The sequence below is a fragment of the Petromyzon marinus genome, chromosome 33 (genome assembly GCF_048934315.1).
Source record: "Petromyzon marinus isolate PM22_M1 ecotype Great Lakes invasive population chromosome 33, UKy_Petmar_22M1.pri1.0, whole genome shotgun sequence".
In the NCBI taxonomy this organism is placed as follows: Eukaryota; Metazoa; Chordata; class Hyperoartia; order Petromyzontiformes; family Petromyzontidae; genus Petromyzon; species Petromyzon marinus.
This window is the reverse complement of record NC_133699.1, coordinates 6,154,637-6,173,399: the sequence shown is the minus strand read 5'-3', so window position 1 is coordinate 6,173,399 and position 18,763 is coordinate 6,154,637. Positions and strand designations below refer to the sequence as shown.

Below are 18,763 nucleotides of genomic sequence, written 5' to 3'. Positions count from 1 at the left end.
ATTACTAGTGCTGAACATTTCAAAAAAAATTAATACATTTGCATTTCGCCAGCTGGTGAAGAGGATTGTGTCTACCTAACAGCACCACAAAAAAAAATGCCAGCACGGGTACAGGCAAAGGCACCCAATTTTTCAACCATTCCCTTCAGCAGTGCTGAGTTATAATAAAAGTGCTGTGAGCGTTAATGATGTGTTTCCATCATGTCATGTGTGCAGATGAGGACAGCATTCCATCTTTAGAATTCATAACACCTGCGACAGACAACTTAGTTCTCAAGTGGCAGGAGGATCTACATGAGGGTGCTGGGCTCAACAACCTCGGGAATACGTGTTTCGTGAATGCCAGCCTGCAGGGCCTCACGTACACGGCGCCGCTGGAAAACTTTTTGCTTTACAGCGATCACTCATGGACCTGTGAGTTCTCCCAAGATATTTTGCATTCGAGACGAGCTACAATCGAGTGTTGTGTAGATTACCTGGCTGTGCGCAGCTGGGCAATTTGTGCGATTGGTTTGTATTTTCACTGTGTCACCCCTGCCCCACTTCACAGGCAAACAGACTGAGTTTTGCATGATGTGTCTGTTGGAGAAACACGTCTTCAACACCTTCATGAATCGGGGCATGGCCATCGATCCCATCGACATAGTTCTCAATTTCAAAAGTAAGTTCCAGCACAATTCCCAAGTGTCTTTGACGTTGAAACATCGGTCATCTCAAAATCTCCTGAAAGGGCAGTTTGAATCAGTTTTTGTATACAATATCGAACAGAAAATTACTCGTTTTGGTCAACACTGATTTTACAACTCCAATGCATTGGATGTTCTTCCAGTCTTGCATTACTCTCTTGATGCTCGTTCTAAACACTGCCAGCCACACCCAGTTCTGATTAACCCACAAATCTTCCGATTTAGTTGATGAGGGAGTTCACAAGCTATATACTAACTGTGCCAGCAACTGTGTGACCACATCATCTGTGACCTCTGTCCATTTCCACACAGACATCGGCGAGGACCTGTGTTTTGGCAGGCAGGAAAATGCGCATGTCTTTCTGAGTTACGTGATACTCTGCACCAATCCTGCCTCTTCAACCAAAGCCAGTAAGTACTGCATGCCCCAGCAAACTCCATAAATAGTTGCACAATACCAGCACATGGATGCCTGGATTGTTCAGAAAAAACTATTTGTTCTCAGGATAACCAGGCTACAGTCTACATTATAGACTGCCAGTACGCTCACTCCGATTAAGAACCAGTCTACATTAGTGGGTTTTTTTGTTTTTTATTTTAATTTTATTATTCATATTTGTATTCACTTTATTTTAATTATTATTTAACAAATACACTAAATGCTTGTTTCTAAATGTGGAGGGAAAAATCGGTGGGCTCGTATAAAAAAAATACACGCAACCACAGCGAGTAAATGCAAACTGCAAATTTACAGGCGTCAGCATTGGGATCAAACCCATGACCTGTATAGCTGCCGAGGTAGTTAAGATATTGCCACTTCAGCGAGTTAATACTAGGAGGGAAAAACATGTAACTCTCCCGAGTGTTCATCTGGTTAAGATATTGCCACTTCAGCGAGTTAATACTAGGAGGGAAAAACATGTAACTCTCCCGAGTGTTCATCTGGTAAAGATATTGCCTCTGGAGTTGCTGTCTATGTGTTTCATTGCGTGTTTTTCCAGGCTGAATATTGACATGGAGACCCCAACATTGATCCACCAGATCTTCAGGGGGTACCTGAAATCGAGAGGTAGGTTCCTGTGCTCCTTTTGGAAACATCCACCCTTTAAGTAGTGATTTCACCCAATGTCACAACCCATACTGGGCTATGCAAGCTCTCGCATGCAACCTTATATTCTCTGTAGATGTAAAAAAAAACACGTACACAAGGACATAAGCACACATGCACAAAATATGCATTCCCTTTCCCGTTTCTCTTTCATTGTTTACAAGTTATATCATTCACTCTACTCCCATTCCCGAGGAGTTCTCTAGGTTAAAAGGGGTTGCATCAACTATACGAACATCTTTTGATTTAAAGCTTTCATGACTGCAGGGATTCATATTCTTGGTTCTTTCGGTGAAGTCACCACGTAGAAGGGAAACAATAAAATAATAAAAATATAAAACAATATACGAACATCTTTAACTGGATTGTGCTAATGCTTATTTCTTTGACCACGCTGCGACGAGGCTACCCAACATGCAATCTGCCAGCAACATTTTAAACTTTAACATTGAATACAAATTAGTTTGTCATCATTCATGTGACGAGGTCCTCAGGGTGAAAAGGGGCGGAGCCATTTTGGACAGAGGGCGGAGCCATCGTGCACGTGGCAGTGAGCGGTGTTTTGTAGTTGCCGATATTTCATCGTTAATAGAAAGTTGTATAATTATCAGACCATCCCGATCATCATTGACTACACAAGTGAGTAAAGATGCCGAATACGGAAATAGATTTCACATGTTTATTACGCAAGAGTTAATCAAAGCTTTCTGTACGCCAAATGTAATTTCTCATCAGGCCACGTGGTGTACAGTGCAGTATCCAACTCGTAGCCCACCCTATGTTTCTGGCTTCTGTGCTATGAATAATGAGCACTCCTGAAAATGTCACCAATTGCATATTTTTCCTTGTAAGGCAGTACTATTGACGAATGTTAGGGCACCACTGCCAACACAGTATCAACAATAAATGTATTTAATAGCCATTACAGCTTTCACCAAATATGTTTTTACATAACAATTATAGTCGCATCTGGGTTGGTGGTATCTGAACATTTTCATGATATTAGGCAGTTAACGTGAATACTTTTGATTATGATTATGCAATGTGCAGCAGTAATATTGTATGTTTTCATATTATGTGTTTTCACAGTTGAGTGCACGCAGTGCTTCAGCATCTCAGACACGTTGGACTCTTGCCTTGACATCTCTCTTAATATCAACGTAAGAATTGGGAAGGCTGCAGCCTGATGTCGATTTTTTTTGTCATTCATTATATTTATGTACCACAACCAGTTGACTGCAGAGAGCCACTTAGCTCATTATTTTCTGAATTTCTATTCAAAGTAATAATTTTCCATGGTTGTGCTTTCTTGGCTTTTGACAGAAATCCCTGGATCTGGTGAAGGCTTTTCATGAATTCACAAAGACCGAGAATCTTGCAGAATACAGATGTGGAATGTGAGTATGCAATCTTCCATCGTGCACCTTTAAACGTTCGTGTATATCCCCATTTATACAGTGTGTGATGAAACACGCACCTCGTCCGTAAACTAACGTTGCTATTGTCTGGCGAACAGGTGCTCGCGCATGGGGAAATCAACAAAGAGAGTGAGCCTGCACGTGGTGCCCAATGTGCTTATCGTCACCATTAAGCGATACGATGAGTTTGGCCACAAAATCGACAAGGTGATTTTTACTTCCTGCACAGAATGCAATCTGATATTGAGATATATTTTGTATTCAACGTTTTTTGTCATTTGGACGTATTGGCGGTACACCGGTACAGCATGACACACCGGTCCTCATAAAACAGTAGAACATCAAAATGTGAACCGACACTCATCTTCCGACTGCTTTGAGATCACGATAAATTATTTTGACGCACCCCCACAAAATTTCCTGAAATGGGTTGCGAATCGCAGGAAAATATATCATTGTGAAAAATGTGATTTTAGTTTTTTTTATATATATACGGTGCACCAGTGTACCGCCAATACGTTAATTTGCTCCCCTCTTCTGCCCCTGCTTAGCCAGCTCCCTATTTTCCTCTCTTTTAATGCTTGGCCCATCACTGTCTCCTCCCTCATCCCTTGTAGGAGTTCCTCTTCCCTGAAAAACTCGACATACGGCCGTTCATGTCCAGTCGGGTTGTGCAAGAGTCGCAACTTTATTCACTCTACTCGGTGATTGTGCACCACGGGACCACCACCAATAGCGGCCACTACTACTCATACAACAAGGTGATGTTCTGCATGATAAACAAAAAAACAAATATCCCCCATATAGCCTTACCCGACTGTTGGGGCAAGTGCTGTTCATGAGCACCTGTCAAAGCCAGAATGACACACGCGGGGGTGGGTGGCCAGCACTACGCCCGGCCGCCTTTGTCCCCTGAGTGGTAATTTTTACGTATTGCACCATGTGTTCATTTGAGGCTGAGTGGACCGAGGGAACGAGGCCCAAGACCAGTTGAGATAATCGTCACTGGTGTTACGTCGTAAGCGGGAATCGACCTCTGGTTGCCGGGTTCGTAGTGCAATGTGCTAACCGCTACGCTACTGTTTCCCACTATGATAATACATACACACACACGAAGCATATTAGTACACGTGTTAACTTCCATATAATATTCCACTTTCAGATCTCTCACTATGGCTGGCTTTTAAATGAGTCAGGTGCAATTGGGTAATGATCGTAATTAAGTGTACATGTATTTTTTCCTTCAGGTCAGCAATGGCAGCTGGTTCAGAATGGACGATGCTGACGTGGAGCCAGTCGCCAAGTCAGAAGTGCTTCAAGACCAGGCCTACATCCTCTTCTATATGCGGTAAGTTGTACTCATGATGTATTTTCACAAACCATAAAACCTCAAACTGGAGAATTTACCCTAAGTCAAACAGTGTTGTCTGACAGTGTTGTACGCACTCTTACTCGGCCCACAATTATATTTTGAAGGTGGTTACCACGTGAGTTATCAGCCATTTTCGGTGCAATTCATTTCTCTACGTAGTTTCAATGACATGCAGTTTTCTGTGGTGTCCTGTTGGCCAGTGGAATAATTGTGGTGGTGATGATGTGTGCTATGTGTAGGTCACCAGAGTAGAATGCCATCCCCGTGGACATCGACGACTCTCAGTCTTCAAACTGGGTGGCATCAAGGACACAAAGAGAGCTCCCAAGTGCTCGGACTACACAAAGGACACTCAAGGAAGAAAGAAGACGAGCCGGAGACACACTGCATACACACACACGCGCACCTTAGCAGACACATTGGAGACTTAGAGATTTAGACTGATATCAGATGCTCCCTCCTTACAGGCAATCCCCGGGTTACGGAAGCGTTAGGTTCCTGAGGAAGATCCGCAACCTGAATTTTCCGTATGTTGGAAACTCAACAATTTCCCCCAAATCTAAATAAAATCCCATAGCCGGAAATAGTTGTGCCTCCCGTACTGTTTTCTTTAATTACTGTAGTTTCATCCCTATAATCCGGGGACTGCCTGTAGTTAGTTTTCAATCCTAACCCGCCTAGTGAGCGATAATGGTCTAGGTTTCTCAGAAAGAAGGAAATTAATAAACATCTGATATGATGGGATCACTATTACAAACATTTGTTTAGATTATAATCTTAGCTCTTTCGGTAAAGTCACGTTGAAGGGAAATAATAAAATAATAATAATATATAAAACAATAAAAATTCTCACGACGTTTTGACCATAACACAAACGGTCGTCATCAGGTGTTATGGTCGAAACGTCGTGAGAATTTTTATTGTTTTATATATATTATTATTATTTTATTATTTCCCTTCAACGTGACTTTACCGAAAGAGCTAAGAATATGAATTACTGCAGTCACGAAAGCTTTAAATCAAAATTTGTTTAGATTATTTTGCTGTAATACATTTCTATAAGATAAACCAGTTCATTAAGCTATCATTTGTTGCCAGATTGCTTCTGAATGAGAGGCTCATAGCTCAGTAGGCTTTACCTGGTAGGATAAAAAATAGTTTAGTATTATTTGTATATATTTGCTATACTTTTCACTGTCAAGTTTTTGTGTTACGTGTTGTATTATTCTCACCTGCCCCGACTGGACATCTGTGAAAAAGAGGTTTACAGCTCATCGGATTCCTGCTGTATAAATAAATATTCTGATAAGCGTTAACGGAAAGTTTTGTTTGTGCCAACATAGTCTACCATGTGGCTGTCATGAGTAACCATCTGTTTTTTCTTGCACCAAAATAAATTATCTGAAGCTACATGTTGTGTGTACTCGGTGTTTGTGTAGATGTGATAGTTTTAAAGATGGTATGCTAGGATTTTAAGTCTTGCCGGTAGGTTGTCTATGTATTGGTGCCATGTCATTGCGCTTGAGCGCTTCCAACAGCACTGCCTCCATCAAATCCAGGGGATCAAGTGCAAGTGTCCTGCATGCTGACACCACCAGCATTGAAGCAATACTTCTAAAAAAACAACCTTGATGGACTTGGCCACTGCTTCCGCGTACCTGAGAACTGCCTTCCCCACCAGATCCTTTTCTCCCAGCTCTCTAATGGGCAGCGGACGAGGGGAGGACAAAGGAAGCCGTTCAAGGACACCCTCAAGTCCTCCCTGAAGTACATAAACATCAGGCTTCGAGATTCGACGGAGCAGGCTGCCGCCCACCTTGGGTGGCGCTGCTGCATCCACCAGGCGACGGCCCACTGAGACCCAACGTCTTGATGCCGAATCGCTGCCAAATAACAAAGGAAAAGGAAGCTAACCCAGCATTGTGGATACATTTCAAAGCAAATTCTTAAATGTTGTTTGTATTATTGACGTACATATGAAGTCACAATTCAATGGCAATATCATATTAGAGTGTTTTGTTTGCATTCTGACCACAAGCATTGTGGTTAATGTAGACATTCCTTGTAAAAGGTTTCAGTTTGGTGTTTTAACATCTTAACACCTGTTTTGTTGCCAGAAAAAAGGGGAAAACCTATTGTCTATCAATGGCAATACATACGTGTTCATTGTTGAAATGTGATAATCCGCACGATGCAATCCATTACATGGCATAAAACTCCAATTTATTTATTGTAATATGCTTGTGACTTTGCGTAACTTAAGAACCCATGTGCACGTGTTGGCTCCCCCACACTTGTTGCACTCCAGTCCACGGTGTTGTTGCCCACTCCAATATGATGCATAGAAATACGAGTGTATTTAGATGCCTCATAGATAAAACATTTAAAATGTTATGAAAAAGGCTGCATGGCAAAGTTAACAAAATGTTGATTCTTCAAGGTGTCCAACAAGGGGTTCATTCTAAAGATGTCCACCAAACAGGTGTTTACCTAGTCACACTTCAGTCCTACATCGCATCCACCCGAGCAGCAAATATCTGAACGTGGAGCAGAACGGCCTGGTCGATGGCAGTTTTCGTGGCTCCTGGGTTGTCCCGGATGAAATTCACGATGCCCTGCAGGCACTCAGCCTAGGGAGAGGAATACAAATGGGGTTACAGGGATGGGTTGAAGGGATGAGTACAAATGAACGACAAGAGGAAGCGGAATGGACAAGATCAATCTGGTGTAAAGTTGCTGGGCTGCGATCATCCTATCAGGTAAGATAATAAGGCCATCAATCAGGAAGTATTTCAGAAATTACGATCAGTAATCTTACCTATTATGCACGCTTAAATTACAGGCATGCAAAGTGGACCACAAAGAAGTGTGCTCCGTAGGTGACTTCCCGGTATGCATGGACAAGCACCTTGTATTTGTCGATCTCAGCCTTGCCCGTCACGCGGTTGTACAGCTCGTACGCGACCCTGCCAGCTGTGATTGCTTGGTATGCGTCACTTGTGGTCTCCTTGCCGGACAACCAGCTCAGCAACCCCATCTGCTCTCATGTGTTGGATAGTGGTGGTAAATTTGAAGGAGTCAAAAGTTATTGGAGATGTTGGGCAGCTCGCCGAGATTCTGGGTTAGATTTAACATAGCTTTGATTAAACTGGATTCTCAAGTGAAGCGGGTTTATGGTTTCAGCCCTGCTACCAATGATTGCACAAACAAGCATTACATTACATTTGGTTCTGCACTTAATTTGGTTTAATTCCAACTTCATCAAAAGGAATAAAAATGTTGGTTTAACCATCATAGGACAGGTTACTCTCAGGAGTGAGAAAATGCTGCCCCTGAATGTGTGGCCTAAAGGTCACTTGAAATAATTTCAGAGGTTGCTCTGTTATATCTGCTTCTGTGAGCCATTCTCTAAAACAAATGGTTGCAATGCTTTGAGATAACCATGTATTAATCTTATAACGTGACATCATTAGCACAACTGGGATAAAAATGGGGAAAAGACCAAAAATATGAATAAAAGTAATGTTAATTAAGGACAAAGTCAGTCCCTTTAAGTAAATAATTGGCATGTAATAATGATTGATTCATTGACTTTAATAAATTAATGGGTGTGAGAATCGATTATATCTACGATTCATGAAAGTAATATGCCGTTACAAATTCCGTTACAAATTCTACATAAGTAGATTGAGGGCTGTAAATATAAATTTTTACAATGAAATATGTACTGGACTATTGTGTTCCTGAAAGCCATCTTAAATATAGACATTATTGCTTATATGTGTAATGTTATTGTAAATGTGTGTATATACCAGGAGTGGGGAACCTATAGCCCGTTGGCCAAATCTCATCTACGACTTCACATCACACAATCCATGAACCCATGAGGCCTATCACGTCAAAGCGGCCCACAAATGTTATATATCCATTACTTCAAGTATCTGAGCTGCACTATTCTATTCTTGCGTATGGCAATGTTGAGGAGCTAAATGCCAACGGAGGTCTGCTACCCACGGGAACACTTCAGGAGAGAGCTCGTGTAGTTTTGCTATCCCTCCTCCATTGAAGGAGCAAAAATGGCAGTGGTTTACTTTATGGCCCATAGTTTGTGTATCATGGCAACAACCGCACGCACTCATTCATGATAGAGATGTGCTCATTGGCCAGTTGATACAGTATTCTGATGTGGTTGATGGTTACCCGAGTATCTTCGTGTCAAAGCTAGGTGTGCAAATGTATGTTTATTCTGATCGTCTGCAATGTTCCACACTGTTTACCGGCGTTCTTGGCATGCAAGGGCCTCTTGAAGTAACATATGTGACTGTTAATGTGCAGGTTGCTCTTGAAAGACTTCAAATTCCTATTCTGCCCTCATTAAGGAAAATATTCCATCCACACCGATGGTGTGCAGCAAGGCCGTAGCCATGGAGTCAACATTGGGGGGGACCAAATCTTCCAGGGTGTCTGGGGGTCCCAACCCAAAAAAATATCTAAATTTTAAAACTAATTTCCTGCATAAAATATTAAAAAATTAATTGACACATGGGATGGACTTTTTTTATTTTTTACAATAATGTCTAATAGAGTATTGTATTACATTTCTGTTTTTTTTTAACTTTTTTACCATTTCTTGTTTCATTGTATGTAATGACAGAGATTAGGGATTAATAAAGTACAACCACAACCATATAAACAGGAATCTAAGCATTGATTTATATGAATACAAGTCCAGATATTGTGGCCAAGGTTTAGCAAATTGTTGTTTTTATTTACATAGCATAGCAATTTATTATAGCAATATATTGGGGGACATTTTGAGCATATTTGAATATTGGGGATGTGCCCCCCCCATATATATTATAATTACAGCCTTGGTGTACAGAACCAACCCAATGGCAGTGCATCAGTACCTGCTGGAGGAGCTCAGCGTTGGACAGACCCCAGGAGGCATCGAAAACCTTGTCCATTCTTCCACAGTTCTACCAGGCCCACACAGTACGTACTTTGGTTGAATACAGATGCATCTTTTCATCGACTAATATACAAAGGCTCACAATACATGCAGCGAATCGAGTAAACATGAAAATGTTCAATGTATGTGAAATCTAAATAGGGCAACCATATCCAAACATTACTTAGGCTTATGGAGTAAGCAGGTGTACAAATGGAGACGTACCAAAAGCAAGCAACAACAGAAACGAGATGGTAAAAACGAGAGACTTTTATGAATGAATTTTTCGGATCACCGTGGTGGTTAGGTAAATCATTACGCTCTCAGTACATAGTGCTGGTGACGACATTCGACTAAGTCAACTCCAAATGTTTTGCACAGTTTAGTCCACAGCCCAAGGTGTCATGCCACAGGTTAAGTTTGCACTCTACAGTAAAACGTTACATTGTACACAGCCGAGTTCACAGCTGTAAAGCAGCCATACACAAGCAATTCTAACAACGTATGATGACCCGCACGTATCTCCAATTGACAACGTACAAGTTCGAGACATTATTTAACTTAAGAAAAAACAGTGGGCATGGGGGTACAACACGTCGCGAGAAGGGTTGACGGCAGGTGGTGAGGACTAAGTGAGGAAACCTACTCAAGAAGGCATCCACCAGACATTGATTGATAACATCGACGACGAAGCTGAAGCTAGACGGATATTTGCATCGAATGACTATGACAGATGTTGTTGTCATGGAAGCCTTCGTTCAGTAGTCATGTCCCAGGGTCCCGCATAATGTATTCCTCAGCTTCTAATTTACCACGAGCCCTCAATTTCGAATTCCCTACACACTGATGGGTTCACGTCTCCAGGAGCTGCAGTTAAATCCACAGTCTCATGTTCTTCGGTATTGCACAAACGTAAGTTCCATACTCTTGATGGGTAACCTATGTCCATAGCCGTGGTCGTGTCTCTCAATCCCATGTGTCCACAGGCGTTCAAGTGCCACAGGTGAGTCAAACAGCCCTGATACGCTGAACCTCTTTTGCGCCGTACGTAGCCAACCGTGCTAAATCGGAGGTGTATAATGGCTATCGCTGCAGGCCTTAGCTTGCCGGGCACAGTCCAAATACAAAAGAAGAGCTACACACAGCTACAGTAGCCTAGAAGCGCTTGACGACAGCAGCAGAACCCTCATACAGTACAGCAATATACAGCTGCAACTCTTTCAGACACTACACCGATTAAAACGGGTCCCACGGCGCCAATGCAGCCACGCAGCGACAAACAGCGCCTCGCTCGTCTAACCAGTCACTTCACTGGACATCTGTGAAAACTTGCTTTGTAGCTCATACGATCCATCCAGTATAAATATTCTGACTGTGATAATGAAGCCAATCGCTGACAAAGAGTACCTCACTTGTACGACGGCCATTCACCCATACGGCCACTCCCCTCCTACAGTACAGGTACCTCGCTGAATATGATGGCAGCGAGCTACGTAGCGCCTGATAGCTACACCTCTACATCTCCTCGTTGCCAGCTAAGCACAGCTTTCGTCAATGGTGCAGCGACAATCGTACGTCTTAACCTCTTTTGCGGCAGGCAGCTGAGGTCACAGCAGAGCGGACGGGGCAGTCTTCTTGCCGGGGCCTGGTTGGAAGGGGGATCGATCCTAACAGAATCGTTGACAGAGAAATCGATTCTCGATGACGTGTACGTCAAGGCGTTCGTAATCGATTCCGGTTTTTAATTATTAAATGGAGTCGATTTGAAATATTGAAAAGTACTGTACGCGATTATTTTTGTTGTAATAATTACTGATTTTTAAATTGGCAGTCGTTATACATTCCCCTTGTTCGTTATCGATTGAGGTATTAAATGTCACTTGTTACGAATCCTAGGCCCCGTTGAATGCATATAACTGTGCGTTGAACTTAAATACCTTATTATATCTTATTACAGACCAATTAAGATCTCATTGGTCACCCCGTCCCGTTATAAATCTCAACGTTCATCCTACAAAGTCCCATCACAAGGGAGAAACACAAACAGTACATTTTGTTGACCGTATTGAAATGGCTGTACGCCGTATGGACCAGAAAACTAATTTTTTCCTCGTACAAGAATACGGCTAAACCGTGTGGGTTCACACGGATCAACTTAAATTTCGATTTGAAGCTTTCGTGACTGCAGGGATTCATATTCTTGGTTCTTTCGGTAAAGTCACCACGTAGAAGGGAAATAATAACATAATACAAATTAAACAATAAAATTCTCACGACGTTTCGATTGCAACACAAATAATAATCATCAGGTGTGATGATGATTATATTGGTAGGGACCTCCTGGTTACACCAACAGCCCACAGGGGATTATTGTGTCCGTCCGTCCGTCGTCCATCCTAAAATGAGAGGGGTGGGGCTGGGTGGGGAGGGGCTGGGTGGGGAGGGGCTGGTCACCCCGTGGTGCCCTTATAAAACTCAACGTTTAACCTACTCACGCCGGCTTGTGCCCGCCCTCACAGTCGGGTATATTTGCGGAATACACCACGCCGCCGTTGACCCTGGCCATTGACCGAGCAACCCAACGTTCCTACCAGCTCCCTCCGCAGGAATGTGTTTATTTCCCTTCTACGTGACTTTACCGAAAGAACCAAGAATATGGATCAACTTCTTTCGCGCCGCACGTAGCCAAGCGCCCTGATCAAGAGGTGCGGAATTCCCTTCGTCCACCGTGCGAGAGACGTTGAAGGCCAAACTGGTGAACTCATCGTCTCTGTCAACCCGTACGGTTTACGACCGTATTCTTGTACACTCCCCTCAGTGACAGCCTCATTGCTACCCGTTAACTCCCCTCAGTGACAGCCTCACTGCTACCCGTTAACTCCACCCAGTGACAGCCTCATGGCTGCCCGTTAACTCCCCTCAGTGACAGCCTCATTGATACCCATTAACTCCCCTCAGTGACAGCCTCATGGCTGCCCATTAACTCCCCTCAGTGACAGCCTCATGGCTGCCCATTAACTCCCCCCAGTGACAGCCTCACTGCTACCCGTTAACTCCACCCAGTGACAGCCTCATGGCTGCCCATTAACTCCCCTCAGTGACAGCCTCATGGCTGCCCATTAACTCCCCTCAGTGACAGCCTCATGGCTGCCCATTAACTCCACCCAGTGACAGCCTCATGGCTACCCATTAACTCCCCTCAGTGACAGCCTCATGGCTGCCCGTTAACTCCCCTCAGTGACAGCCTCATGGCTGCCCATTAACTCCACCCAGTGACAGCCTCATGGCTGCCCATTAACTCCACCCAGTGACAGCCTCATGGCTGCCCATTAACTCCACCCAGTGACAGCCTCATGGCTGCCCATTAACTCCCCTCAGTGACAGCCTCATGGCTGCCCATTAACTCCCCTCAGTGACAGCCTCATGGCTGCCCATTAACTCCACCCAGTGACAGCCTCATGGCTGCCCATTAACTCCCCTCAGTGACAGCCTCATGGCTGCCCATTAACTCCCCTCAGTGACAGCCTCATGGCTGCCCATTAACTCCCCTCAGTGACAGCCTCATGGCTGCCCATTAACTCCACCCAGTGACAGCCTCATGGCTGCCCATTAACTCCCCTCAGTGACAGCCTCATGGCTGCCCATTAACTCCCCTAAGTGACAGCCTCATGGCTGCCCATTAACTCCACCCAGTGACAGCCTCATGGCTGCCCGTTAACTCCCCTCAGTGACAGCCTCATGGCTGCCCATTAACTCCCCTCAGTGACAGCCTCATGGCTACCCGTTAACTCCACCCAGTGACAGCCTCATGGCTGCCCGTTAACTCCCCTCGGTGACAGCCTCATGGCTGCCCGTTAACTCCCCTCAGTGACAGCCTCATTGCTACCCGTTAACTCCCCTAAGTGACAGCCTCATGGCTGCCCATTAACTCCACCCAGTGACAGCCTCATGGCTGCCCGTTAACTCCCCTAAGTGACAGCCTCATGGCTGCCCATTAACTCCACCCAGTGACAGCCTCATGGCTGCCCGTTAACTCCCCTCAGTGACAGCCTCATGGCTGCCCATTAACTCCCCTCAGTGACAGCCTCATGGCTACCCATTAACTCCACCCAGTGACAGCCTCATGGCTGCCCGTTAACTCCCCTCAGTGACAGCCTCATTGCTACCCGTTAACTCCCCTAAGTGACAGCCTCATGGCTGCCCATTAACTCCACCCAGTGACAGCCTCATGGCTGCCCGTTAACTCCCCTAAGTGACAGCCTCATGGCTGCCCATTAACTCCACCCAGTGACAGCCTCATGGCTGCCCGTTAACTCCCCTCAGTGACAGCCTCATGGCTGCCCATTAACTCCCCTCAGTGACAGCCTCATGGCTACCCGTTAACTCCACCCAGTGACAGCCTCATGGCTGCCCGTTAACTCCCCTCGGTGACAGCCTCATTGCTACCCGTTAACTCCCCTAAGTGACAGCCTCATGGCTGCCCATTAACTCCACCCAGTGACAGCCTCATGGCTGCCCATTAACTCCACCCAGTGACAGCCTCATGGCTGCCCGTTAACTCCCCTAAGTGACAGCCTCATGGCTGCCCATTAACTCCACCCAGTGACAGCCTCATGGCTGCCCGTTAACTGCCCCCACACTCACACCCACGAGCCCTGTTCACTCAGTAACAGCAAGTCGGGAGTCCCATCCCCCCCAGCTCGCCGCCGTGGTTGCCACCTCTCAACTTCTTTATACATCATCAGGATCGTGCTTCACCACAAATGCAATATATCAATTACCGTATATAACCTGTTGACTTTGTTGACGGAAGCACGCATTTTGCCTATCCATACTAACAATACGAGCGCCACGTTATTTAAAAATGTACACCGGATGAGCGCTGCACTGCTTGGGGGCACTTGTCGGCCATATTGGGTAAGACAACCGCACGAAACTAAGACGGACTTCTTGCTGTGGTTGTCCCACCTGATGACGGACGCTTGTGCTGCGCCCGAAACTTCGTGATTACATTTATTTTAGTTTTTATACCTACGTGACTTTACCAAAAGAACCAAGGAGCAAGTAAAACAAACTTAAAAGTTTGTCAATATCACTGCTGGCGCCTAAATAAAACATATTTACAGAACACGTTTCGGTCAGTGACCACTCCACAAATAGACGAGCTATATAGTGTGAATCTCCAAATAACTTGTTTAACAAAGAGACTGGCGGGGGTGGGCGGGTGGGTGGGGAGGTTTCCTATAGCAATTTTAAAATCGTCACTGCTCGGAAGTCTCCCTTCATAAGATGGCGCCCCACTCCTCCCGTGTCTGCCTGAGCTAGCATGGCTGAGCCGGAGCTCCGCTGGTGATGAGAGAGGAGGTGCCCGTGGTCACCCTGGAAGCGCGCAACAAGTCAAGAAAGAGCTTGGAAATTTGGCCGCAGGCTTTGGATGCGTTGCGACGGTCTGGAGCAGTTGAGGAGGTTCGGCGAGGCGAAAGTGTTAAGAGGTTCCATAATAAGGAGTGTGAGATCGATGTCTTGAACACTATTCGAGAAGTATTGGGGCGTTAGAGACCTGGATAACCTTTAAAGACTCTGCAGGGTTTTTTTTTGTGCGTGTGTGTTAGGTTCCATCCGAACTGCGTCAAGTCCCAGAGGAGGTGTCGGAGATGTTGGTAGAAGCTGGTGGACCTAACGGTGCTGGCAAAGTAGCGAGACGTTGGGGAGCCCGTTGATGTTGATGGGTGACCTGGTCGTGTTCCAATACCAGCAGGCAACCCGCGTTGGGAGGACCTCATGCTTCCGAAAAACCTGAACGTTCCGGAGGTGAGGACTCTTTGCTGGCGCCTCGCGTCGCCTTTAACGTCTCCTTTTACGCCTTCATCGTCACGACGACAGCCGAGGATGCACAGGCCGCCCCGGCCAGCGCAGTCATGAGCGGCCGCAATTCCAAGCAGAAGACTCTCTTCCAGAGCTGGGGGGGCAGGCTGGGCAGTGCGGACGGTGCAGTGGGAACGTCGTCGTCGTCTCAAGGAAGGTCATCGTCAGTAAAACCATGGACTTCCAAGCGAGGAGCTGGGGTCAGGCGAGGAGCCGTGGGCTCCGGGAGGCATGCGGGACACTGGGCTAGTGCAAGCTCTGGTCGGGGGCCGTCGTTATGGACCGGTCCTGAAACCAAAGAGGGTCAGCAGACCTCGTTCAGGCAGCAGGTCGACTTTGGTGGCTACGTTGGCGACGATGATGACGACGACGACGTGTTGATGGTGGCCGCGGCTGAGGTCGAGGCGGCGTCTGGGAGAGACGTCAAGGGACACCAGGAGGTGGAACACCTGGCCGGATTTGACGTGAGCTCCGGTGACATCTGGATCTACCCGACAAATTTCCCGGTGCGCGAATATCAATACAGCATCGTTCAGACGGCGCTCTTCAACAACACGATGGTGTGCTTGCCCACCGGCCTGGGCAAGACGTTCATCGCCGCCGTGGTGATGTACAACTTCTACCGGTGGTACCCGTCCGGCAAGATCCTCTTCATGGCTCCCACCAAACCGCTGGTAGCACAGCAGATGGAGGCGTGTCACAACGTGATGGGCATCTCGCAGGAGCACATGGCGGAGATGACGGGTGATTATTGTGTGTGTGTGTCTGTGGATTGCTTCGATGGTGGCGGTGGTTGGTTGGGATGATAATTGAGTGGTTCAGAATCGGAACCTTTTTTTTAGACTGGAGGAATCCAATGAGCTCTGAAACTCTTTTCACAAATGTCCAGTAGGGGGGGGGGTCGGCAAGCTGCAACAACAAACTTGGGGAGCGGGGGTTTTTTTGTGGTGGAGGTACCGGTAATGATGGTAATTTTGATGAAGGTTTTCGGAATGGTGGTCTTTGTGGTATTTGTGGTGTTGGTAGTAATGGTGGGTATATTTGTGCTGGCTTATAGATCGTGGCTGCTGATAGAGGATGCGTATGTACAATCTACAACTGATGTCATTTTATTATCAGTTTGCATGTTCACCACATGTACGCGTGCTTAATGTAGAATTTATTCCTTGCAAAAGGTTTCTACTTGGTGTTTGAACATGTTAGCACCTGTTTTATAGCCAGAACGGGTAAAAAACACTATTATTTTGAATTCATTGATACTGACAAAAAAAGGTCCCATTGTGTCATTTTCCTTTCACGCTTTTCCTTGGTAGGCAGCACCATGGCTTCAGACCGCCAGGCCATCTGGGCGAGGAAACGGCTCTTCTTCTTGACTCCGCACGTAATGAAGAACGACCTCTGCAGTGAAGCTTGCCCTGCGGCGGCCGTCAAGTGCTTGGTCGTCGATGAAGCCCACAAAGCGATGGGAAACTACTCCTATTGCCAGGTTAGGTCCCATTGTCGGAGCTCATCCTTCATTTTGGTTTGTATGGCATCGTGAGTAGCTCCTGGAATTTGCTCAGTCTCGTTAGATTTTAGACACTAAGCAGGGCTGAGCCTGGATGGTGCTTGGATCGGTGACCACCATGCATAAACATGGTATTGTAGGATGCTGTTGAGCTATGTTTTCAGCAGACCAAAATCCGATGTCATTTACAATGCCCCTAACATGCTGTTCGTCTTCAGAAACTCATATTGATCATCATGGTGAAGTATGGTCGTTTAACCTGCATGACGCAGTACAGCGTAGGGAGTTCCTCATTCAGCAGTGGATTGCCAAAAAGACTGTACCTTCTGCATGCTAGTTGCTACATGAATCCAAATAGTACTGTTGTAAAACTGCCTTTCGCTATCTTAAAATAAACGTTAGGATTACCCTAGATTTCCCGACTCTGCTGGCTCGTTAACACACGTGCGCTGTACTCGGTGTCCATGGCAGGTGGTGAAGCAGCTCGTTGGTTACTCACGCCAGTTCCGCGTCCTTGCTCTGAGCGCGACGCCTGGCAATGATCGGCAGGTGAGCCTCCCCACCCCACTGGGACACATGCTTTTGTCGACTGTTGGTTCTGCTCTCACTTGAACACCAGAGGGACTTTCTAACGCCATCCTACAGGTCCCGGTTGAAGGGTACCAGGACAGAGAGGTCGGGCCGTGGAGCAGCTGGATGATGAACGCCGTGTTTTGGCCAGGGAAATTGATGATGGATGTTGTGCAGATCGCAAATGACTGCAATAGGTGGAAGGTGTTGATTACTAAAGCATCATTACATACTTGGCAGCTCACTGATTCTAAAAAAACATTTTACCACATGCTACTTTGGCAAAGCTAATTCTACTTCTTCATAACATCAATAAAATAACTAGTATTTTTTGCTTTTAAAATCTATTTGCAGTAAAACGGTTTAACAATTGGCAGCTTACTGCTTAAATCGGTTGGGTTGCCAAGTGCGTCACTGGCGCCCCCACGACCCTGGTTAAAGGGACTGATTACGATGGTGATGATGAATGCTGTGAATTGATTGTCTGCTGGTAATGGTCAGTTCTTGCCGATAACCCAGGATACCCCAGCAGTGTTGTTGGTTAACAAGCGGTGCACTGCTGAAACTTACAAAAAAAAAACGGCTTATTGCATGATGAGGTTCGTTTATACTTTCCTGTGTCCGGATTAACAACTAGTAGCAGGATTAGTGTCAATTTTCCTTTGTTTTTTATTAACACAGCGTGTTAATTTAGTTTTATTTGTGAATATTGGCTTGTAAATGTGTGCCACTCGTATTCCAACCATCCAATTCCGCCGTTATCTCTTTGCGGTGCCGCAGTCTGTTCAGCAGGTTCTAAACAACCTCTTGATCTCACGTGTGGAGCTGCGCTCTGAGGACTCCCCCGACATCCTGCCCTACTCGCACGAACGCGTCGTCGAGAAGATCGTGGTCGAGCTGGACGAGGAGCTGTCAGCCATCAGGGTGCAGTATCTCAAGGTACAGCTCCCACGATCGTCCCTCTAATACAGTGTTCTTCATTGCAAGGCCCGCGGGCCACTGGCAGCCCCTGGTGGCCTTTGGTGCGGCCTCTGACGTGCGGCCCCCGATAATACATCCCATCATGCTGTCAAACTCAGTGGTTGCAAATGTGTGCAGCCTTCACGCTGATGTCTTATTGTTGAAAGTGGCCCCCCTCTGTAAATTAGTGAAGAACACTGCTCTAGCATCTGCTCGGTGAGGTATGGTTTGTAATGGTCCTCGCTAAAGCCAGGCTTTCTGATTATATAACTAATCGTTTACTCTACCTATTAATAATTGTTTCATTTAGTGTGTATGTATTCCCA

The 18,763-nt window shown here is 45.8% G+C and overlaps 2 protein-coding genes across 6 annotated transcripts in view; one reads left to right on the top strand and one right to left on the bottom strand.

The window, feature by feature from the left end:
* Positions 1-2,459: 2,459 nt before the first annotated feature.
* LOC142929723 (uncharacterized) lies at positions 2,460-14,394 on the bottom strand. Of its 4 annotated transcripts, XM_076071482.1 has the most exons (5): positions 14,317-14,394; positions 9,495-9,563; positions 7,493-7,621; positions 7,075-7,214; positions 2,460-6,467 (listed from the first exon to the last, which is right to left on the bottom strand). In XM_076071482.1, the coding sequence occupies exons 1-4, from the start codon at positions 14,353-14,355 to the stop codon at positions 7,092-7,094; spliced, it is 360 nt and encodes a 119-aa protein (XP_075927597.1). In that variant the 5' UTR covers positions 14,356-14,394; the 3' UTR covers positions 2,460-6,467; positions 7,075-7,091. The 4 variants fall into 4 exon arrangements, with proteins under 4 accessions (XP_075927597.1, XP_075927596.1, XP_075927598.1 ...); XM_076071481.1 differs by having other exon boundaries at positions 2,460-7,214; XM_076071483.1 differs by lacking the exon at positions 14,317-14,394 and adding an exon at positions 11,119-11,251 and having other exon boundaries at positions 2,460-7,214.
* A 422-nt stretch (positions 14,395-14,816) lies between these two features.
* Positions 14,817-18,763, top strand: part of LOC116948372 (Fanconi anemia group M protein) — a 59,509-nt gene continuing 55,562 nt past the window's right edge. For both annotated transcript variants that reach the window (XM_032964980.2, XM_032964979.2), the window contains exons 1-4: positions 14,817-16,144; positions 16,714-16,886; positions 17,379-17,456; positions 18,258-18,416. In XM_032964980.2, the coding sequence (XP_032820871.2) occupies positions 15,454-16,144; positions 16,714-16,886; positions 17,379-17,456; positions 18,258-18,416 (1,101 nt within the window). In that variant the 5' untranslated portion in view covers positions 14,817-15,453. The remainder of the gene's footprint in view (positions 16,145-16,713; positions 16,887-17,378; positions 17,457-18,257; positions 18,417-18,763) is intronic.

Bases quoted from the DNA above. Each gene is read 5' to 3' on its own strand.
- LOC142929723 (XM_076071481.1), bottom strand. From the start codon at position 14,355: ATGCGTGCTTCCGTCAACAAAGTCAACAGGTTATATACG. The intron at 7,622-9,494 runs GTACTGATGCAC...ACATGAGAGCAG, and splicing joins ACGCTGAGCTCCTCCAGCAG to ATGGGGTTGCTGAGCTGGTT. The intron at 7,215-7,492 runs GTGCTTGTCCAT...TCCTCTCCCTAG, and splicing joins CTGAGATCGACAAATACAAG to GCTGAGTGCCTGCAGGGCAT.